The 21049-nt window shown below is 59.7% G+C and overlaps 9 protein-coding genes across 9 annotated transcripts; 4 read left to right on the forward strand and 5 right to left on the reverse strand.

Moving 5' to 3' along the window:
- The first annotated feature begins 649 nt into the window (after window positions 1-649).
- SPRG_09966 (cysteine desulfurase) lies at window positions 650-2177 on the forward strand. The gene has a single exon (XM_012350720.1). The coding sequence runs from the start codon at window positions 702-704 to the stop codon at window positions 2097-2099; it is 1398 nt and encodes a 465-aa protein (XP_012206110.1). The 5' UTR covers window positions 650-701; the 3' UTR covers window positions 2100-2177.
- Window positions 2178-2259: 82 nt separating this feature from the next.
- Window positions 2260-2694, reverse strand: SPRG_09967 (hypothetical protein; the record flags this gene model as incomplete). Its single annotated transcript, XM_012350721.1, has 1 exon — window positions 2260-2694. The coding sequence occupies one exon, from the start codon at window positions 2692-2694 to the stop codon at window positions 2281-2283; it is 414 nt and encodes a 137-aa protein (XP_012206111.1). The 3' UTR covers window positions 2260-2280.
- A 537-nt stretch (window positions 2695-3231) lies between these two features.
- On the reverse strand, window positions 3232-3825 carry SPRG_09968 (hypothetical protein; the record flags this gene model as incomplete). Its single annotated transcript, XM_012350722.1, has 1 exon — window positions 3232-3825. The coding sequence occupies one exon, from the start codon at window positions 3823-3825 to the stop codon at window positions 3232-3234; it is 594 nt and encodes a 197-aa protein (XP_012206112.1).
- Window positions 3826-4383: 558 nt separating this feature from the next.
- SPRG_09969 (hypothetical protein) lies at window positions 4384-4857 on the reverse strand (the record flags this gene model as incomplete). Its single annotated transcript, XM_012350723.1, has 1 exon — window positions 4384-4857. The coding sequence occupies one exon, from the start codon at window positions 4855-4857 to the stop codon at window positions 4384-4386; it is 474 nt and encodes a 157-aa protein (XP_012206113.1).
- A 154-nt stretch (window positions 4858-5011) lies between these two features.
- On the forward strand, window positions 5012-6208 carry SPRG_09970 (hypothetical protein; the record flags this gene model as incomplete). Its single annotated transcript, XM_012350724.1, has 6 exons — window positions 5012-5380; window positions 5420-5470; window positions 5514-5624; window positions 5676-5717; window positions 5763-5855; window positions 5906-6208. 6 exons carry the CDS (start codon window positions 5012-5014, stop codon window positions 6206-6208), a joined length of 969 nt encoding a protein of 322 aa, XP_012206114.1.
- A 210-nt stretch (window positions 6209-6418) lies between these two features.
- SPRG_09971 (hypothetical protein) lies at window positions 6419-9783 on the reverse strand. Its single transcript, XM_012350725.1, has 11 exons — window positions 9516-9783; window positions 8920-9464; window positions 8788-8868; window positions 8598-8731; window positions 8157-8538; window positions 7814-8104; window positions 7557-7765; window positions 7349-7511; window positions 6761-7302; window positions 6641-6719; window positions 6419-6593 (listed from the first exon to the last, which is right to left on the reverse strand). Exons 1-11 carry the CDS (start codon window positions 9772-9774, stop codon window positions 6429-6431), a joined length of 2850 nt encoding a protein of 949 aa, XP_012206115.1. The 5' UTR covers window positions 9775-9783; the 3' UTR covers window positions 6419-6428.
- A 460-nt stretch (window positions 9784-10243) lies between these two features.
- SPRG_09972 (hypothetical protein) lies at window positions 10244-11050 on the forward strand (the record flags this gene model as incomplete). Its single annotated transcript, XM_012350726.1, has 6 exons — window positions 10244-10315; window positions 10370-10447; window positions 10497-10598; window positions 10641-10724; window positions 10772-10831; window positions 10892-11050. 6 exons carry the CDS (start codon window positions 10244-10246, stop codon window positions 11048-11050), a joined length of 555 nt encoding a protein of 184 aa, XP_012206116.1.
- A 264-nt stretch (window positions 11051-11314) lies between these two features.
- On the forward strand, window positions 11315-13681 carry SPRG_09973 (hypothetical protein; the record flags this gene model as incomplete). The annotated part of the gene is made up of 15 exons (XM_012350727.1): window positions 11315-11452; window positions 11497-11535; window positions 11582-11621; window positions 11680-11742; window positions 11794-11888; window positions 11936-12046; window positions 12090-12173; window positions 12225-12642; window positions 12689-12783; window positions 12837-12938; window positions 12984-13055; window positions 13159-13314; window positions 13362-13481; window positions 13534-13554; window positions 13610-13681. 15 exons carry the CDS (start codon window positions 11315-11317, stop codon window positions 13679-13681), a joined length of 1626 nt encoding a protein of 541 aa, XP_012206117.1.
- Window positions 13682-13774: 93 nt separating this feature from the next.
- On the reverse strand, window positions 13775-20562 carry SPRG_09974 (hypothetical protein; the record flags this gene model as incomplete). The annotated part of the gene is made up of 8 exons (XM_012350728.1): window positions 13775-14152; window positions 14204-15889; window positions 16036-17876; window positions 17922-18758; window positions 18806-19148; window positions 19206-19367; window positions 19441-19518; window positions 19567-20562. 8 exons carry the CDS (start codon window positions 20560-20562, stop codon window positions 13775-13777), a joined length of 6321 nt encoding a protein of 2106 aa, XP_012206118.1.
- Between the last annotated feature and the right edge of the window lie 487 nt (window positions 20563-21049).

Consider the following 21049-nt stretch of genomic DNA (forward strand, 5'->3'; position numbering starts at 1 on the left):
GATCAAGGCTACATTGCCGTCCTTTGACGGGCCATCGATAGTGAAAGCAAAGGCACGTTGCATCGAGGCTGTAGTGCGGCGGAGGCCACAAAAGACGCAGTGGTGCTTTCGTTCTTCCGCGAGCTTTCAGTAGTTGCACGCAACCTGTAGCGGTGGTGCGCGTCCTAGGCGTCTGGTTGCCGAGTGTTTAGAGCTTTCCTGGACCACAAAGGAAGGCCTTGACCTACCTACCTACATGCAATGCCGCCTGCCTTTGACGCGACCACGCATCCAAGTCGAACCGTCGTGCTTGCTCGAGTTCATCTCGCATCGGCCATCTTGTTCTCTTGCCCAATGATCGATGGCGAGCGTACAGCAGGGCCAATCGATTCGCTTGTGTAGCAATGTAGTCCGGCGACGCCGTTGCCGGCAACGTCGCATCAGCCTGTACATGAGCTCACCGTGCGCCTTTGGCGTGTCCCTACTGCATGGCGACCTGGGATGGCGTGCTGCCACGCGAATTCGCCCACAAAGTACGTATCCCATTTCTTTGGTAGTATAAACGTGGATTGGCCGGGGCCCATATACTCATCTAAGCGAATACCAAGCAATGGGATCGGCCCGCGGCTGCGATTGGCTGAGGCCACGCTTTGTGGCAATTGGTGGAAATTGCAGGCCCGTTGGGAATTCCCGAAGCTTCCCACCCCTCATCTCGCTTCGCCATGCTCACCTCGCTCCGCGTCGGAGGCCGCCGCATTAGCCGCCTCGGCCGCACCTTCGCCTCCGCCCCGGACGACAAGCGCTACAAGCCCGTGAACGAGGTGCCCGAGGCCGTCATTGCGAACGCCCACTCGGACCAAGTCTTCTCGCCCGGCTTCTCGATCAAGGGCCAGAGCTCGTCGGGCCGCGCCGCGTACCTCGACGTGCAAGCCACGTCGCCGCTCGACCCGCGCGTTCTCGACAAGATGATGCCATACATGACGCACAACTATGGCAACCCGCACTCGCGCACGCACGCGTTTGGCTGGGACGCGGACAAGGCCGTCGAGCACGCGCGCGAGCAGGTCGCATCGCTCATTGCCGCCAACGCCAAGGAGGTCATGTTTACGTCGGGCGCGACCGAGTCCAACAACACGATCATCAAGGGCATTGCGCGCTTTTACGGCGCCAAGAAGAAGCACATCATCACGACGCAGATTGAGCACAAGTGCGTGCTCGACTCGTGCCGGGCCATGGAGAGCGAGGGCTACGAAGTCACGTACCTCCCCGTGGGCACGAACGGTCTCGTCGACGTCGAGGCCTTCAAGGCCGCGATCCGCCCTGACACGGTCTTGGCGTCGGTGATTGCCGTCAACAACGAGATTGGCGTCGTCCAGCCGCTCGAAGAGCTCGGCAAGATCTGCCGCGCCAACAAGGTCTTCTTCCACACGGACGCGGCGCAGATGCTCGGGAAGCTCCCGATCGATGTGGACGCGATGCACATTGACGCGATGTCGCTCTCGGGCCACAAGGTCTATGGCCCGAAGGGCGTCGGCGCCATGTACATCCGGCGCCGCCCGCGCGTGCGCCTCGAGCCCATCTTGTCGGGTGGTGGCCAAGAGCGCGGTCTGCGCAGCGGCACGCTCCCGCACCCGCTCTGCGTCGGCATGGGCGAGGCCTGCGAAGTCGCGGAGCGCGAGATGCAAGCCGACCACGACTGGGTCCAGTACCTATCGCAGAAGCTTGTGAACGGCATCAACGAGAAGATCCCGCACGTGATCCTCAACGGCGACGACAAGCAGCGTTACTGGGGCAACGTCAACCTGAGCTTTGCGTACGTCGAAGGCGAGAGTCTCCTCATGGCGCTCAAGGACATTGCGGTCTCGAGTGGCTCGGCGTGCACGAGTGCGTCGCTGGAGCCGTCGTACGTCCTCCGCGCGATCGGCGTCGGCGAGGACCTCGCGCACACGTCGATTCGGTTTGGCATTGGCCGCTTCACGACCGAGGCCGAAGTCGACTTTGCCATCGACCTCTGCGTCAAGCACGTTGGCCGCCTGCGTGAAATGAGCCCGCTCTGGGAGATGGTCCAGGAAGGCATTGATCCGAGCACGATCCAGTGGACCCAGGACCACCACCACTAGGCGTCCTATGTTTGCGTGCTGCGCGACCGACGTGTGGATGGAACCAGCACGATAATATACATGTATGATGAAGACACACGTGTTGCAGCGACTGAGCGAACGGACCCGCCGACGCGCGCGACGACGCATCGGTAGCATATTGACGAGCGTCGCAGCATCGCCGGTCCAGCATGCGGATGGCCTACCGCAGGAAGATTTCGTGCGTGTGGCCAAGGACGAATTCGAGGTACTCGTCCTCGCATGTGATCTGCTTGATGGTAAAGTTGTAGCGGTAAAAGATCGTGCGGTGCATGGGGGCAACCATGAAGAGAAAGTGCAGCAGCTTGGCAAACGACCCCGGCAGCGCGAGGCTGTAGCCCATCGTGTCGGTGTGTACGATCAAGTGGTTGAGTGGGCTCGGGTACGGCAAGCGTGGGCCGAGAAGCTTCCCCATGTCGTCGAGCGTCTTCTCGACAAGTCGCTCGGCCACGGGGACGAGGCGGTCGACCTGCGTGTCCGAGATTGACGGCGGCTGCACAAAGACGCCGTTGTCGAGCACGGGGACGCCATGGCGCCGGAGTACCTCCATGACCATCGTCTTTGCGATCGCTTGCATGGCCGCGTGCGACTCGCCTTGGTCGCTCCAGCCCTTCGGCGACGGTGCCATGCGCTATCGATGGCAAATTTCCAACTGATGGCGATCTTTAACCGATCGGTTAACCGGTTACACGCAAAAATCAGGCAAGAGCTGGCTCCATTTGGCGCCATGGCGATGCTCGGGCAATTAAACGCCCGCGTTGCTTCTAGGCGCCATTGCTGCCATGGTCCTCTATGCTCTTCATGCTTGCAGCTGGTAGGATGGCAGTGCCGTGTGCCAGTATGCTTATCGACGACTGATTGCTAAGCTTCGTGGTACAGTAAGGTAGTACTTGAACTGCCGCTGGTACATTCCGTACATTGGTAATAGTGCTCGTGTTGCAGTCGAACTACATCAACCATGCATCCTCGATGCATCCTAGCCGTATCAACGTTTGGACTAGGATCTTATGCACCGGCTGCTACAAACATGGAAAGAACTTGGGTTGACGGTCACGCAGAATAGATAGTGCTGCGGCTGCGTTCGAGGTCGCGGGATCGAAGACGCTTGCGCGGCTTAGTCGAGGTACACTTCACGGCGCCGGGACATGACAAAGTACTGGTACGAGAGCTCGCTGTGAATGAGATACCGCGGCTGGGCGCTGCTGTCGAACCAGACGCGATCTTGGTCCGGGCGGATCGCGTTCACAGCGTCGAGGAGCGCGGCAAAGGAGGTGGGCAGGGGCACAATAGACGTGACGCGCCCCACGTGGATGATGAGATGCTCGTACATGATGTCTCGCACGCGGTTGCAGAGCACCTTGAGGCGCGCGGCCTCCAGCATGGACGTGACGTCCTGGAGGTTGAAGTCGTCCGTGAGCGTGATGTAGCCGTCGACAATTGGGATGCCACGCTGCTCGAGCATGGCGCCAAGGATGTCGGGAGACGACGTCGTCGTCTCCTTTGTTGACCTCAGGTTGTGCAGGACGACGGCCTTTCCCGCGGCCTCCTCGGGGGATGGCAGCCCTTCGTCGGCGGGGCGTACGATGGCCACGTGCGCCATGAGCTTCTCGAGCACGTTGACGTCCATCTTGGAGACGGCCTGTACGAGGTACTCGATCTGCTTGTCCGAGCGCGTCGGCGCCAAGCTCTGCCTCATGTAGCGCTTCATGATGCTGTGCTGGCGAATATGGTTTTGCTGGCGATCTTTGAGCACAGAACCGGTTTTTTCCCGCCGGTTTAATCGATTAACCGGCTACAAATGCCCGCGCGCGTCGACGATTCACGCTACTCGTTGAAGGTTCCTTGCAAACCGCCATTCCCATACAGGCACGACCGAGCTTTGTAGTACTCTACATAGACATGTGATGCGGAGCTGAGCACGACAGCTAAAAGACAGACGGGACACAATAACCGGTTAAACTGGAGTCATGGCCGGTTCGAATCGCTTGCGCAGTCGTTCGGTCATAAGCAGCTCGCCTCCCCGGCCAGAGCCGCCGTACGTCATGGGCAGCAGCAAGCATTGCTACACGCAAGGACGTTGCTACAAGGCTCACCCAACCGATATCGTATGAAGGTCGACCTCTCCGACGATCTCAACGTGGTTGAAGTTGACAGCACGACCATGTTGCAGTCGAGGAACCATCGCGATGAAGACAACCTGACGAAAACTACAAGACGTGTAGCATTAGCTTGGGCGAGAGAATGCAAGACAACGAGGCGAGATGCACTAGAAGATGTAGACGAAGCGAATTTGGGTGTTGGTGAAGCAGAGGTACGAGAGCTCGTCGTGGATCACAAAGCGTGGCAACGCTTCGTGGTGGGACCAGACGCGGTCTTGATTGGGTCGAAGGGACGCGACAGTCTCCATGAGCTCGGCAAAGGACCGGGGCAGCGTTGTGACGCAGACGTGCTCGTCCATGATGATCGCGAGATGCCCGAGGTACATCTCGATCGTGCGCATCGTCTTGGCTTGGACATCATCCTGCTTCGTGCCCTTCGCGACGCCGAACTTGTCGTCATGCTGGGGCCGCACCGCGTGGTGCTGGATCGGCCGCAGGTGCAACCCAGTCGTGCTGCATGGCGCCGGGTCGGGCGCGTCGAGGCCGATCATCTGCCGCGTTACCCGGACGTAGAGGTCCACGTACGGGTACTCGCGCTTCAGGTCGGCTTCCTCGGTCGGCTCGCTCCATGGACGCAGCATGCGTCGGCCCCGGCGATCGCTTCGCATCGTTGTCATCCGGCTTGGTCCACTACGGTGGCGATCTTTTGGATTGTGATTTTGGCCAATCCGAATGCCGGACGCAAACCGGTTCAGACAACCGGTTTCATCTCGACCAATCCCGAGAAAAATCCCGATGGCCACGGCCCGGACCCGCGCCAAGAACGCGCTAAAGCGCCGGAAGCGCCGGCTTCAGCGGCAGCTCGAGGAGGACCTGCGCAGCGTCCTGCATGAAGGCCGTGAGGAGAGCGTGAAGGAAGCGCTCGAGGCCGAGTACATGGCGAGCGAGGAGAACACGCAACGGGTCCATGCAGCGTGGATCGCAGCGAACGCATCGACCGACGCCGCCTTTGCCAAGCGTCAGCGCATCCTCGCCGAACGCCAGCGCCTCATGGAATCCATCAAGCAGCAAGTCGAGCAAGAGAAGATGGAGATAGAAGCTGCAGAAAAAGAGCGCGCCGAGGCCATGGAGAGCCTCCGACTCGAGCGACAGGAGGCACGTCGCGTCGCCCATCCATTTCAACCTCATATCGCGCCGCTGTAGGCCGACGAGAAGCACCGCGCGCAGGTCCTCGAGTCCATGTCGCCTAAGAAGGTACGCGCATCATGCCCATATCGACCTCCTCAGCGTCCAGTAGCAACGCGAGGTGGTCTGCTCCTTCTACGCGCGGACAGGCATCTGCCGCTTCGGCGCCAACTGTACGCGCTATCATACTCCCGTCATGTCGAGCCGCTTCATGCTTGTCCAGGTACAATTGACGTGGAGAACGATGGCCCATCGTACCGTCTCCTTGGTCTAGGGCATGCATGCGATCCAGCTGGCGGCAGAAGATACGCTTGAAGTACATCATCTTCGTCACCATGCATGCACTGGAGTCGTCCTGTAGATCGACGAGAAGCAGCTACGTCGAGCATACGCCGACTTTTACAACGACGTGCTGACGGAGTTTCTCAAATTTGGCTTTGTCGTGCAGCTCACGGTAGAGGACACTATTCTCCATCAATGTTTCAACATATCAACGGCGACTAGACATGCTGCAACTTGGCACCACACCTGCGGGGCAACGTATACGTCGAATACCAAACCGAAGCCGCCGCTGCCGCCGCCGTCCACGCCCTCTTTGGTCGGTTCTATGCCGGAAAGCAGCTCTACCCGACGCTTGTGCCAATGAGTTCGTGGGCCCAAGGCATCTGTGGGCTCTACCAACAGCGCCGCTGCACGCGCGGGCGGGACTGCAACTACCTACACCCATTTGCAACCCCGGTGGAAGTGACGCCGTCGTATCGGTACCGCCGCCGGTCGTCGCCCCGTACGCAGCCCAAGACTATTTAATACGGTGGACCTCATGGTTGATTCGTGCGATCTAGGCCGCGACGACGATACGCCCCCACGCAAGCAACGGAAGGTCTCCCGACGCCGCGCCGACGACGACCGCCCATCTCGACACCGCGCCGACGACGACAGAGCATCCCGACACCGCACCGACGACGAACGAGCATCCCAACACCGCACCGACGACGACCGTCGAAGGAGGTCGTCCCGCCGTCGGTAGCTAGTCGTGCGTCGAGAGCATCGTATGGAGGTAATCGAGCATGCGCTTGGACGATGATTTGTCCAGCGCGCCATTGTACTCGGAGCACGTCGCCGACTGGATGCAGGACGGACACCCATTCTTGCATGCACACCCGTCGAGGATGTCCTTGGCACAGGCAAGGATCTACCCGATCGCACTTGTATCCGACCTCGGACATAAGCAAAAAGTACCTCGGGCAGGCAGCGCGCAATCCGCGACACGATTCCGACGCCGCCGTCATGCGACTCGTACAAAATCACACGCGTCGGCCTACATAGAAGTTACCTTTCTCCACGTTGCGAGAGGTATACCGCGCGCGGGTTTCGTTGAAATTCGCGTGCTCCGTGTGCACGTCGCTGGGGTCGATGAGCATGAAGAGCGGGATCACGGCGAGCACGAGGTGGTTGATCCCATGGACCGCATGCCGGTGCGACTCCCGCGGGAGCTGCGCTAAAAGCGCTTCGGGCACATCGATCCAGACGCCGTGGCCCGTCGTATCCATCGGCGGCAGCGAAAACTCGACGAGACCAGTCTTCTTTTGCGTCCGCTTCTCAATGAGGTGGCAGCCCACGACGTGTGTTGTGGCCGAGACGCGGCCCAAGTGAACGCTATCGTGGTACGGCGGGTTCGATCGCGGGAACGGCAGGGAGACGTTGACGTCGGTAAAGTCCCGGGCAGCCGTGTAGTAAGTAAGCCGCTTATGGGATCGTGTGACGAACGCGAGTTTGGCCTCCGTGTCCACCTTGGTGACGACATATTCGCGGCCTTGGAAGAGGTACACGGCTCTCGGGTAGAGGGTAAAGAAGACCTTATCCGACGGATGCGTGTCCAGCACCTTCTCGCCTTCGACCACCTACACCACGCTATGTGCTTTGTCTCAGAGAATGTCGTGGACCGACGCTGTAGTTGTCGTTGCCCATTTGACGAATGTTCTTGGTCGTCGTGCGGACGTCGTCGGCGAGGAGTGCCGGCACTTGATAGCCCAACGGATGGCGATGCTGCAGTCGACCACTGGCGACGAGCGACGCAAGTACGGCATCGGCTTCGGGCGGAAACACCGATCTGGGTGAGTTGGTTGTCGTCGTTTTTGTAGGGGTAGGGTGGTACCGATCGATGGCCTCGTTGCCGCACTTGGTCGAGAACAAGTGCATCTCCAAGCTCGCGCACTGGAGATGCGCGGCCATGACATGGGCGTTGAGCGGGTCGAGCACCGCCGACTCAAAGTCCTTTGTAAACAGCGTCGCACAGCGCTTTTTGGTCTTGAGGTAGTATTGATCCAGTGGCGAACTAAAGCCCAAGAGCACGGCCAGCGAGTCCTACGCAGCTTCGTCGACGGGGTTCTACATGTGCTGTAGGAGGCAAACCTTGCCGCTGCGCCCGGCGCGACCGGCCTGCTGCCACAAAGACGAGACCGACGACGGAAAACCAATGTGCAGCGTGCATTCGAGATTGCCAATGTCGATGCCAAGCTCGAGCGCATTGGTGGCGACGACGCCGAGGAGGTCGCCTTGGAAGAGGTCGGCTTCGATCGCGCGCCGGTCCTCGGCCGTGTAGCCGCCGCGGTACGCCTTGACGCGTTCCACCAGCGCAAACTGCTTGGCCTTGCGCAGCTGCGTGTGTGCATAGTCCAAAACGAGCTCGGTCAGCTTGCGGCCCTAAGCACAAGCCTATCGACTTCTGTCGCTGCATCTGTGGTACAATGCAAACCCGGCAAAAAGCGATCGTGTGCACCCCTTTCTGCACGAGGGTCGAGAGGATCTGGCCGGCTTGGAAGATGGCGCTGTTGGACGCGTCGGGCGTGCTGTCGTCGTGGGCGAGTGGGTTCCAGATCAGAAAGGCCTTGGGCCCACTGGGGGACCCGTCGGAGGCATGCGGCACAAGCGTGAGCGGTCGAGCACGGAGCTCGCCGTTCATGGGTGGTACGAGGAAGCGAAAGTGCTCTTCCGGATTGTGGATCGACGCCGAGCAGCAGACAACTTGGGGCTGGCTGCCGTACAGCGCACAGAGCCGCCGAAGACGGCGTAGAATCCACGCCACGTGCGAGCCAAAGAGACCGCGGTACATGTGGCTTTCATCAATCACGATGTACCTACCAGCGAGGTATGAAAGCTCTTCATGTTTGTTTCAAAATCAAAAGATGACACATACCGGAGGTGGGTGAGGATCGAAGCCCACGTTTTGTGCTGCGGAAGGATCGTGACGTGCAGCATGTCCGGGTTGGTCAAGAAGACGCGTGTCGACTTGCGAATCACCGTGCGTTCGGGGTGCGTCGTGTCGCCATCCTATTGTCATGTTGTCACGTAGGGCTAGGGTCATTGCGCCCAATTGGGATGCTTACGTAGGTGGCACAAATGGACGGTGGGAGGCCACAGCGCATGAGAAACGACCGGAGCGACTGCATCTGGTCTTGCGCGAGCGCCTACACGTTGCTTGGTCGCCCTCGGACGTGTTGCATCGATGATGCACGTACTTTGGTGGGGAAGAGGTACAAGTGGGTGGACGCCGCCTCCGTCAAGAGACTGTTGGCGACCGGGATGTTGTAGACCATCGACTTGCCGCTCGACGTCGACGTTGAAATCGCCACGTGATGTCCGTTCAAGAGTGCGTCAATGCCTGTGGCTTGGTGGGCGTACAGCTTCTCAATGTGCAGCGACGACACAAGTGCCGGCGCCAGAGGCATCTGAGCCAGCGGCGTCGGACCGTACACCGCCGCGCGTGCTGGAAGCCGCTCGACGTGCACGAGCTGGCCCGAGTAAAACGAGCTTGTGACCAGCGATTGGATCCACGCATCCACGGTCTCCGCCGTCGCCGCCTCGTGGGTCCAGGTCGGGACGGCCTTCGGGCGCTTGGGTGGTGGCAAGTACTCGGGCACGGGGTTCATCGCCACGTCAAAGGCGGCCAGCGCCGCTGTGAAAAGTTCGAGGCGTTTGGTGCTTCCGCGTTTGCTGGCGTGGGGCACGTCTTGGAACTCGACGACCTCAATCGTCTCGGGGAGATCGGTGGGGTTAAAGTCATCTAATGAAATAGCATTGTCAATGCACGCTCGAATTTAACGTGTTGATAAACCTTGTGCGATCACCTTGTCGGCGGCCTTGGTAACGACGCGGACGACGCCAATCGAGGCCATTTGCCGCACGTGGCTCTCGAGAAGCGTTGTGGACGACCCCGAGAGGTGGGCAGCGAGACGTAGCACGTTCTTGAGCGACGTCGGCGCCTTCTTGTTGGCGAGGAAGCAGTAGCTGCTGTCGAGAAGCGTAAAGCGCTGCAGCCATGGCGCCATCGCGGGATCCACCGGCGCTGGCGCGGGTTTGCGCTTCTTGGTCATCGAGCCCAGTCCTGGCGCGAAGATGATGATAACGGTATTATATTATTATTATACATGATCGCTCTGAAAACACCCAACTCGCCTGTTTATCCGGAAAGAACACACAAAGATACGTCGGTCGCGGCCACAATCCAGCATGCATGCATTCTTCACAACAACATTTGAAGCAGCCAACATGGAGTCAACGCAGCATCGCATGCCGCAAGCATTGCGCAAGGCCATCGCTGATTTTGATCCTTGCCGCCTTGTCCAGGTACATACGAATGAATAACCCTAACCAAGCATCGTCACCGCCGAGGGCTAGGTCATAGTACCGCCACAACGCTCAACCCAAGACACCATCCGCGATCGGCTGCATGATCTTGTCGATCGTCCGCGTTTGCGATCAACCTGCGTAGCTCTCGACAACTCGCCGAAGCTCTGCGAGGAATGCAAGAATGCGGCAGGGAGCCATCCCGAAGCGAGCACGATGACCTGCACGCTTCCTGAAGGCGGCCTTATCGCAGACATCGCTCGCTTTGATCGCGACAGCTTGAAAAAGGTAGTAACCAACAGCATTAGATACCGGGGCATCATGAAGGTACTGTACGGATAGGTAACCTTGGTCCAAGACATGGTAGCCCGTGACTTGGTGCGTGATTTGGTGTATCGGCCAACGCGGCCGGTACACGCGGTACGAACGGGACTCGTCGAGACGACGCGATGGGTTCTGTAATGCGTAGGCGTACGGAGAGACAAGCTTCTACCTGACCGAGGCGAGTACGGACGAAGACGATGAGGACAGCGACATGGAGAGCGACTGGAGCGATCTTGTCGAGGATGAGGTGATCGCTTTCCACACTCTGTCACTTACCCTAGGCTCGTAGGTCGACGACGATGCAAACCAGGACAGTGACGACTCGACGTCCGGATTTCTTCTCGTCCAGCGCACGCAACCAACGTTCCACCCCGTGCGTCGACACCTCATTTCCTTTCAACTCACGTTTGCTTGATGCAGACGCCCCACGCAGAGCTCCTCGCTGCGATTCGTCAGCGCGTGCCCAAATGCACTCGCACCGTACGCCGTCCTTCCTTAACTCCTCGACTGCATGGCATCGTCACTAGACTCTTGTATTAGCGCACCCGTCGTCGCAGCTATGTGCTTTGGCGTCCGACACCCGAGGTCGACAGAAGTCCATCGCCGGTGCGTCCCGTGCCAATTCTGCGGTGCCCAGATTTGACGCTCTGCGCGTCATTGTCGCTCTCGGAGGCCTCCGAGTGGTCGGACGACGATTGATTTCCTTTCGTGTCCCTTGCAGAAAGGACGGTAGTCGTCTAGAAGGACCAAACCAATACAATCCAACTTGGATTGTGCTTGTACTTGGATTATCCAAGCCGTTGGACATCACCCACAAGAATGTATGTCATCAAAGAGTGCAGGTCGTACGACGGGGTTTTCCCACGGGATAAACCGTAAAGAGGTGTGTTTTTAGACCTGGGCGGCTGTATCCGGCATCTGTATCCGGATGCGACCAACGTCGTGGCGTCAGACACGGACAAGATGCAGAGCGCGCAGGTCTACTGCGTCGAGCGCGTCTTCGAGGACCTCAAGAAGCCGTTCGTCGCCAAGGACGTCGTGCGCCAGCTCATACACCTGGACACTGTCGTCGCCGATGTCTTCGAGCGCATCTCGCTGCGCGTACGCCCATACGATGCCGGCCACGCTCACGATGCGCTGCCTAGGTCCAAGCCGAGAAGGATCGCGTCAAAGCGATCGACGCTGTACGTGGCCATGGCCAGGACCTTGCGGCTCATGCTAGGCGTGTAGAGAATTGCGGCCTGCCAGGCCAAAGTCAACGCCGTCACGGGTACGCCAGAAGCGCACTATATACCTGTCGGCAGAAAAGGCTTTATTATGATGCGTAGAGCGTGGCACGACCAACAAGGCCACGACCGTCTTTTCAACGGCCAAGTACCCTGCGCCCACGGGTACGCGTGCCCTATATGCATTGTGGTGTCGCTCATGCTGCACTATGCTAGTGCTGCCAGCGATGAAGGGCCTCTACAGTGACAAGCCGTACGAAGAGACGCCGCCATTGACGGCCGAGCTTGAAGCGACGCACTTTCTGCCCTCCGTACGTCGTCGCCGATGATCGACGCTGACGCCACGTCGTCGTCGTAGGAGCCGCCGACGGCTGGGCAGCGCGCCCAGCTCATGGCCGAGGTCGTCGATTTGTTTGAGCGTGTCAACACGTTCAAGGCAACGCGCAAGGCTGAAGATATCATGAAGGAGGTACGTACCGATCTTTTTTTGTTGGTTGACGTGGTGTGTGTAGGAAGGGCTTGGCTCGTTGCCAGGCCAAGTGCCCACCGTTGGCGGTGTCCTTCTCTTCAATTCGAGCGAGACGCCGTACCAGAACGTACACTATTTCCTGTCTTGTCGGGCGAAGGACAACTTGTCCACTCTGTAGTACGTGCTCGTGGACAACCTCTTTGGCTCGGAATTTGAAGGCGAAGAAGAGCAAAAGAAGAAGCTTGCCGCCGCGCCCGACACGGTCATCAACCGCGGCGCCGGCATCGACTACAGCAACATGCCGACCGACATTTACCGCCCGAAACCGGGCTCGATGCCAGCCTTTTCCGAGAAGCTGCCGACCGACTTGCCGCTCAAGGGCCTTGTCGCGACCGACGTCCAAGTCGATACGTCGGGCATTCAGTCGATTGCGCCGTCCATGCAAAACATGATTGAGCTGCCGACGTTGCCCGAGTTTGCGACCGGCCCGACCGCGATCGAGCGGCATGTGGAGGGCGCCACGGCCCTTGGACCCTCGGACATGACGCCCCCGCCGCCGCCGCCGCCGCCGCCGTCCCTCAAATTCGATGCACCGGGTACGACATGCCGCGACAGAAAGAAAGTGCCGAGTGTTTTCGATAGAGTCGACCAATGGAAGTTCGATGCCGCCACCGCCACCGCCCCCGACAGGCGACGATGCACCGCCGCCACCACCACCGATGGACATGCCGGCGTCGGTACACACTGTGCAAACTCCACGATCGTGGTGCCAAGACAGAGTTGAGTGTAGCCCGACGCGCCGCCGCCACCGCCGGTCGAGCCCGAGCCGGCCAACCCGCGGTCGAGTCTCATGGACGCGATCCGCAATGCCAGCCTCAGAAAGCTCAAGAAAGTACGCCATCGCCCTTCGACGTCGGGAGATTCATTTTGTGCGTAGGCGGATGCGACCGAGGTGCGGCGCAGTGGCGCCCCCGAGCCACCCAAGGCGCCGACCACCGTGCCGCAAGAAGTACTGGACCGTCTTACGCGACTCAAGAATGCGTGGAGCGGCAAAGGCGACAAGGAAGAAAACTCGCGCGATCGCGACAACTTAAAAATTCACGGTGCTCAAGGCGCAGGAAGTGCCGACGCCGCAACAGCAACCGCCGCCACCGCCGCCCATGGCCGACTACCCTGGCAACCGCAAGCTGCCGACCGTCGCCATGTCGGAAGACGGCAGTGACGACGACGAGCGGTTCGACGACAAGGCGTCCAATTTCGGCGATGACGTACACGGCGACGCAAACATGATATATATCACTGTGACATGTTCTAGAAAGATGACGCGCTCTCGCGCATCAAGGCCATCCAAGAGAAGAACGCGACACAGAAGGACGCGCCGGCCAAGCCCAAACCTGTTGTCGAGCCCATCAAGCAGCCCGACCCGCCAAAGTCGGTACGTACTTCGTCACCCTCGGAACGTATCGTTCTAACATGCATCTGTCTAGTCGGCCGCGACCATGGACGCGGTACCATCACCCGACTGGATACGTCAATGGGTGAAGCTAATGCTGTTTTGGCTAGAACATTCGCGGCCTTCGCGACCGTCAAGACTCTCTCTCCATGTCGGAGGCGTCCGACTGGTCGGACGACTAGGAGTGCACTAGTCTATCCAAGCCGTCTTGAGAAGGATACAAATACAGGATCAAAGAAATCATCGATCTATCGCGTATAGTCGCGCGACGAACGCTAGCGTTTCCGGAGCTTGGACGGCGACCCGACGCCGGACGTGAGCATGCCTTTCTTCGGACTTGCCGACGACAGCCGTCGCACGCGGCCCTCGGTCGTCGCCTCGCAAGCGACCGTGTAAACATCGATGCCGCCGTCGAGCGTCTTGTAGTGGGCGCACGTAAAGTCGTCGCCGGCCTCATCGACGACGCGCTTGACGGCGTCGCTGACGACGACGCCACCGGGAACACCGTTGCTCTCGAGCGTGTTGGCCAGCATCGCATCGAGGCCCCACATGTCGTAGCGCAACGTGGTGTCGCCAATCACGCCGCCAATGAGGTTGCCGAGGTGGACCCCAATGCGCATTTGCAGCGGCTCGTTCGTCACGGGATCTCGAATCTAGCCATACACAACTTGTCTGCGACGTCAAAAGTGAAGAGATGTACATACCTTGGCGACCTCCTTGTGCATGTCAAACGCCATGTGCAAGAGGTTGCGAATGTGTTGATGGACGTGCAGACACGGCTTCTTGAGGTGGACATTGCTTCGGCGCAGCGAGGCAAGCTGCTGCGCGACGCGGTGGGCTTGCATGCGCGCCGACATGCGCCGGTGAGGCGTCGAGTGCGCGCTCGGCGGCAAACTCTCCTCGGTCAAGCTCATGTCGATGAACGGCAAGCCCGAGACTATGACGTACGCGTCGCCGATCGTCTGCAGTTTGAAGACGCCGTGCTTCTCAGTGAGCACATCAAAGGCCGCGAAGAGTGAGTCGAGCAGCTGAATCACGTCTTCGGGGGCTGTCCGCGCCGCGAGCGTCGTGAAGCCCTTGATGTCCGAGTAGAGAATGCCCACGAGGCGGTACTCGTCGCAGACCAACTCGCCTTGCTTCATGCGCGTGACGACTTCTTCGGGCAACCGCTGGTACAAAAGCCGGTCCGCGGTCCGCGTTTGAATGTTGGTTTGCGTCTCGAGCCACACTTTGCGCCGTGTGAAGAAATCGAGGCCGCGACAGACCACAACGTTGGCGATCGCGGTAAACGAGACGAGCACGACCGGGTTGATCAAGGCGTCGTAGCCATTCTCGGACAAGAGACCCATGGCAATCGTGATGGGCACCATGCTGACCCAGGCGAGCGCGTTGAAGCCGATCGACGAGGCATATCGAACCGCACCGCCGCTGCTCACGACAAACATGACAAAGACGACGTCGAGTGCGAGCCACGCAAAGCCTTTCGCCGTCGCAAGGCGCTGCGCGATTTCAACCACGTGGAGCGTCGAGAGCGCGAGGAGGCAGAGGCACGACGTCGGCACGAGCCCGTGCTGCGCCATGAACGGGACAAAGAGCAAACTCACCGCAAGAAGACCGAGCACGACCATCCGTGGTGCGACGAGGAGCCAGAGACGACCGTCGACACCGACGAGCGCGCCTTGCGACGCGTCACGAAAGATGGAAAAGAGGAGGTAGACGCCGAGCGCATAGAGGCAGCGGGACGTGGCTTCTTCGCGCATCGAGGTGGTGGCTTTCGCGTACGTCGCCTCCATCTCGTGATCGTAAAAGTAGAGCCAAAGCGGGTGCAATTCGGCAGCCATTTCGTCGTAAATTCCCGCCTCGATGCTCGAGACGACGGGCTCGGGGCGCCGAAGCCCATTATGACTGCGGGACGCGACGCAGCCCGGCCGCTCGGCCCACGCCCGTGCGCGGTCGCTGGTCGCTGGTCCGAGGAGGAAGGTTTCCATCTCGCCCTTGCCTTTGACAAGCACGCGGCTCGGCGACGAGAACGCAAAGTCGTGGCGCAGCTTGTGCTGCGTGGCACTCGAGAGCTGGATTTGACCGGGCGTCCCGGTGCTCTGCATGCGCGACGCCGTGTTGACGGTATCCCCAAAGAGCGAAAACTGCTGCTTCTTGCGCCCGACAAGACCACTCAAGACACGTCCCGAGTGCAAGCCAATGCGGAGCTTGATGCTGTGACCAGATGTCGTCTTGCACGTCGAGAGCAGTCGCTGCATGTCGCGCGCCATGCACGCCGCCCGGATCGCGGGCGAGACTGGAAACGACGCCGACGCTTCTTGGAGCCCCGCGCAGGCCATGTACGTCTTGCCGACCGTCTCCATCTTTTGAACGCCGTACTTGGCGCAGAGCTAAGAGGCAGCAGTTGTCAGTACGGTCTTTCTCGTCCAGAGAGAGAGAGAGAAATAGAGAGATCGATCGATAGATAGATAGATAGATAGATAGATAGATAGATAGATAGATAGATAGATAGATCGATAGATAGATGGATAGATACCTCGTCAAAAAGCGAATAGAGATGGTCGAGGAGCGAGACGACCTGTGCCGGCGAGTAGCGTTGCATGAGCTGCGTAAAGTCGACAACGTCGCAAAACAAGATGGTCACGTCGTCGTCGGCTTCGGAAATGATGGGGTCGCCACTTTGCAGTTTGGCCATAATATGACGTGGCAGCATGTGCTCGAGGATCGCGCGCGCGCGTTTTTCTTGGAGCGCGAGCGACCGATGCTGGAGGAAATCGTGGCGCATCGCGACCTGGACGCGCCAGCTGCCGTGGGCCGCGAACGCCATCAAGAGGCCAATGTAGCCAGTAAAGTATCCAAGGCCCGCCGCCGACGTCGACGGCAGCGACATCGCAAACAAGACATAGACGAGGTAATTGGCGAGCGCAAGCGATAGCGCGTACGTGAACCGGACGCGAAACACGGCGAAGAGCGCGATCGGAAACAAGGTGGACGAGACGTAGCCTTCGTCGACGATGGTCGCCGAGATGAAGAGCCCGGTGCCGGCCATCGGGAGGATCACGCAGAGATCGTAGTGGGCGTGGAACCAGCGCGAGGATGCGAACCGCGTGTAGGCGAGCGCACAGAGGAGCAGCAAGACGCGCGAGACGACGTACAAGCTCGTCGCGCCGACGACAAAGTACTGCACCAAGACGTTGAGGAGGAAGAGGAACGCGGCGAGCGCGACGACCCGCCGAATGCGCACGACCTCGCGGGATCGGAACGCCGATGCGTACTCGGCCTCGAGCGCGGCGCTGCGCTTCCCAAGAAACGCGAGCGAGAACGGATGGAGTGTCACATCGAGATCGACGGTAGCCGTCGTGTCTTCATCGACTTCAGCATGCTGCGTCTGGAGCCGGCACCCTCGGAGCTGTGCAATCAACACGTCGCAGTCGGACGTCATGTCAGGCGATCGAAATGCGTCGACCCACGCCTTGAAGTCGGTCGAGAGGTGCTTGGTGCACGCAGACGACGACTTGTTTTTCTCACCTGACGTGCACCCGACCGTGGCGCGGGGCCGCGACGTCGCGCGAACACCCAGACCAGCGTCGACTTCCGAGTGAAGATCGCGGTTCGAGTACCAATAGAGTCGCTGAAAGCTGTACCACGCGGCTTGCAGCACGAGGCTACCTGCCGGCGCAAGGACGAGCGCGAGCAGCAGCAAGCCCGTATCCGCTCGATAAAAGAGGTGGTAGAAATCACGCAACGCACTCGCTGTCGCAACAACCGCGTACAGCTCTTCGTAGACAGCAATGAAGACGACGAGAGATGCGGCGCTCAGCAGCAGCGAGAGCACGTGCCAGTGCCGCCACCGCTGCAGCCGCTGCATGCACGCCGCGGCTTTCAAGAGCACGATGAGCACCGACGAAGCGTACAAGACAGTCCCGAGCAGCGCCAAGCTCGCGCCGCCGTACCCAAGCGACCACGAAATCAACACGACGTTGGCCGACGCTTCGAGGACGGCCGACACCATCCAAAGCAAGAGTGTCTTGAGGCTCAAGCGCGACCCATCCGGTTCGTCGAGATAGATCCGCGGGTGCAAGAGCAAGGTAGGCCCCGAAAGGTCCTTGTCGAAAATGCCAATCACAAACAAGGGGAGGCACGTGTAGAGGACGTTCCAACCCACGAGCAAGTACGAGTCGAACGGCGTTTGGCCCGAAAACCCGGTCAGAAACGAGTAGAGGAAAAAGGTCGCGACCAACAGCGTGTTCTTGTAGAACGTCAACAAGATGAGCAGCGTGACCCGGCGACAGTTCCACCGACCATGCAATAGCAGCAGCGTCGTAAGGAACCGGAATTGGGCCAATCCAAAGTCAGCCGACCGCACCGCCTGTAACCCTACCCACAGCATCGTATCCATGTATCCATGTATCCGCCACGTACCTTCGACGCCAAAGATACCGACGCCAACATGTGCCTCTTGGATCATGGACACGTCGTTGCCGCCGTCGCCAATCGCAAGCGTGATGCACTCGTCGTGACTGTGGGCTTTGACGAAACGGACGAGGTTGGCCTTCTGGATCGGCGAGAGTCGGGAAGCGACCACAGTCTGGCACTGACTCAAGAGCTCAAACAACTGGGAGGCGTGGGCGGTAGGAGAAAAAGGCGCGATCTGGTTGGCTCCCTGGGGTTTCTGGAGGCAGTGCACCGTGAGAAGCTGGTCGAGGGACGCGCCCCCGAGCAGCACCGACAGCGATGGGTTGACGGTGCCGGGGTGCCAGAGCCCGTCGCGCTTGAGCTGTTTGCGATGCACGGCGATTTGGTCGGCGCCGTCGCAGAGCGGCAGCACGAGCGACTTTGTCGAGAGGAGGCCGGCGGCATGGGCGAGTGCAACCGCGGTCTCATCCTTGTCGCCGGTGAGCATCCACACGCGAATGCCGGCTTTGGTGAGCAGCGACGTGGCCACATGGACGCCGTCCTGGAGTTTGTCTTCGACACCCGAGCCGCCGAGGATCTCCATGCGCTCGCTCGCTTCGATCGTCGTTGCGAGCACGTGCAAGGTATGCTCTCGATCATGGAGAGCCCCCTGGGCCGCAGCATAGGCGTCGAGCCACGCCTTGGCTGCCTTTGCGTCAAGTTGCTGCCGGCCAAACACAAGGGTCCGTAAACCGAGGCAAGCAAACGATCGAATGTGCGTCTCGACGTCTTGGCGCGCCCGGGTTGCATTGCTCGGGTGGAGGAGCGCGTTGTCGGCGCCCTTGCAGTAGAGCCAATACTCATCTAGACCGATCCTTTTCTGAGGCGACGAGCAAAATCGAGGAGCGTACCAGACGACTCGCGCTGGACGAGCACCGACATGCACTTGCGCAGACTATCAAAAGCGTTGCACGCGAGGAGCGTGTACGCTTCTTGCTGCCCAAAGAGCACTATCTGGATGCGATTGTTCGAGATGCCATCAAATGCGCAGTCAAAATCGGCGGCGGCCGCGAGAAGCGCGACTTCGTCAGGGGACGTGGCCGACACGTCGCCGTCGCTCCCGATGCGCGCGCTGTGGCACAGTAGCAGACAGCGGAAGAACTCGCGGATCGATGCGCCATGTTGGTGACGCTGCAGCAAGGCAAGTTCGACGAGCCGGTTCGGATCGATGGCGCCCGATCGCTTGCCCCCACCCTACGCCAACATCCTACTCTTCGCAACATGATGAGCAACGAGATATGTCGTTAGTACATGGCAGTCGACGAGTTGACCGCTGATGCTGAGCTTCTGAAGCACCATCTCGTTCTTTGTCAGCGTGCCCGTCTTGTCTGTAAAAAGGTACTGGACCCGTCCGAGGTCTTCGTTGAGGTTGGACGTGCGTGCGACCAGGCCTTGGCCCGTGCGTGGACACGTCTAAGGTTCAAAGCCACCACTGGGTATACATGCCAACGCTTTGCCGAGACGAGCGAGCCGACCAACATCTTACCATGGCGACGTCGTGTTCCATGTGTTTGGCTTGATACCACTTGGCGATTTCAAGGCTAATGTAGAGCGAAATCGGCACCTAATGCACACGAGATGGTCCCCTTGCCATTCTGTGCGCTTCTGTTACCAGGTTGTTGTACAGAATGAGATACGTCACCCAAAGCGTCAGAAAGGTCGTTGCGGACGGCGGTCCGTCCACGTGCAAGTACGGTGGCAGCGCCTGCGCTTGCCAAAAGTACCCTTTGATCGCGCTGATCGTGTTGAGCAGCAAGAGCAGGAGAAAGACGACGAGCACGCACTTGTTGGCGACCACGTCGAGGTGGCTCCGTTTCCGCGGGACCGACCGGGCCTTGTTCTGCATGAGCTTAGTGTCGCTGCCGGTAGCGAGGACGGCGCCGAGAACGTGGGCTGTGTTGACCAAGCGCGTTGCGCGGAGGCAGACGTTATGGCTCGTAAACGGCACGTCCTCGGCCTCGTCCTTGGCGCGCAGCTGCAGGACGCCGTCGAAACGAGACAAGGCGGGCGTCGGCGGCTGGCAGCGCACGTCGGCCGCGACGGCGTTGCCATACGTCAGCACGTCGTGGAAGGCGCTGATATGGATGCGCGGAACGAGCCGGACTTTGGCCGTCGACTCGCCGTCGAGGTTGCTCGTGTCAATATAGGCCTCGCGGTCGTCGTGGCTGGATGCGAGAAGGAGCAGGTCCGCCGGAAACACTTCGTTGGCGCGCACCTTGAGAATGTCACCGACCGCGACGTCGCGCCAAAGCACTTGCGCGAAATGCCCGTCGTCGCCGAGGCGCAGCGTGGGACTCGTGTTGACAAGGGCGTCGGCGTCGTGCCTAGCCTTGTCTTCGACGCCTTCCTTGACCATGGTGACGAGCAGTACGAGGAGGAACGGCGCGAGCGTTGCAAATGGGTTCGTCGGCGAGTACGGCGTGCAGAGCTGGAGGAGCGAGATCAGTAGAAAGTAGACGTTGGCGACGCGTCGGAATTGCTCGAGAAGGTTCAGCGGAACGAACGAAGCGAGCGTATACTTGGACGTGCGCACGCGGTTGTCCGTAAACGCGTTGCTATGCGTGCGCAGCGAGAGGCAGCGATCGAGGCGTTGGTTCGTGGCCGCCATTCGCGTGGCGTGCGTCCAGCAGCTCTCGACGGTCACTGGCGTTTAGAAACCACCGAGCTTGCCGGTTTCGAAATCTTGAACGCGCTTCAAGTGGTATGCGGACGACGCTACGTCCATGTACCCCGTCTTACGTCGAGTAACGTTAGCATAGCTGTGACGACGAGATGGATCTCATCACACTCGCCATTTTTGCTACCAAAAGCAAGGAAGGGAATTCGGCTTCTTGGACGAGCACAAGCTCGTCGATCCAAGTCACTGAAGCAAGCTACCCGCGTGCAAGGCGACGGAAGATGGTAGTATATCGCTGCAGAAGTTGTCGTGATGCACGCGGCAGCTCTTGTTTTCCAGAAGACGACAAGGGCGACGTCGTGGCCACGCATCCGCCTCGTGGGTTTCAACTGGCACACAGTCATCGGTAGCCCGCTAGCGTCTCTCGGCCGAGACACTTATGCGATTGCCCTTCTCGTGTTCACCTCGTACGCCGATC

This window comes from Saprolegnia parasitica (genome assembly GCF_000151545.1).
Source record: "Saprolegnia parasitica CBS 223.65 unplaced genomic scaffold supercont2.69, whole genome shotgun sequence".
In the NCBI taxonomy this organism is placed as follows: domain Eukaryota; phylum Oomycota; class Saprolegniomycetes; order Saprolegniales; family Saprolegniaceae; genus Saprolegnia; species Saprolegnia parasitica.

What these genes read in the sequence shown, in the direction of transcription:
- SPRG_09966 (XM_012350720.1), top strand. Translation starts at nt 702, where the DNA reads ATGCTCACCTCGCTCCGCGTCGGAGGCCGCCGCATTAGCCGCCTCGGC.
- SPRG_09971 (XM_012350725.1), bottom strand. Translation starts at nt 9,774, where the DNA reads ATGACCAAGAAGCGCAAACCCGCGCCAGCGCCGGTGGATCCCGCGATG. An exon ending in CGTCCATTTGTGCCACCTAC is followed by an intron (nt 8,732 to 8,787) that starts GTAAGCATCCCA and finishes ACATGACAATAG; the next exon opens with GATGGCGACACGACGCACCC. An exon ending in TTGCGCGCTGCCTGCCCGAG is followed by an intron (nt 6,594 to 6,640) that starts GTACTTTTTGCT and finishes GCGATCGGGTAG; the next exon opens with ATCCTTGCCTGTGCCAAGGA.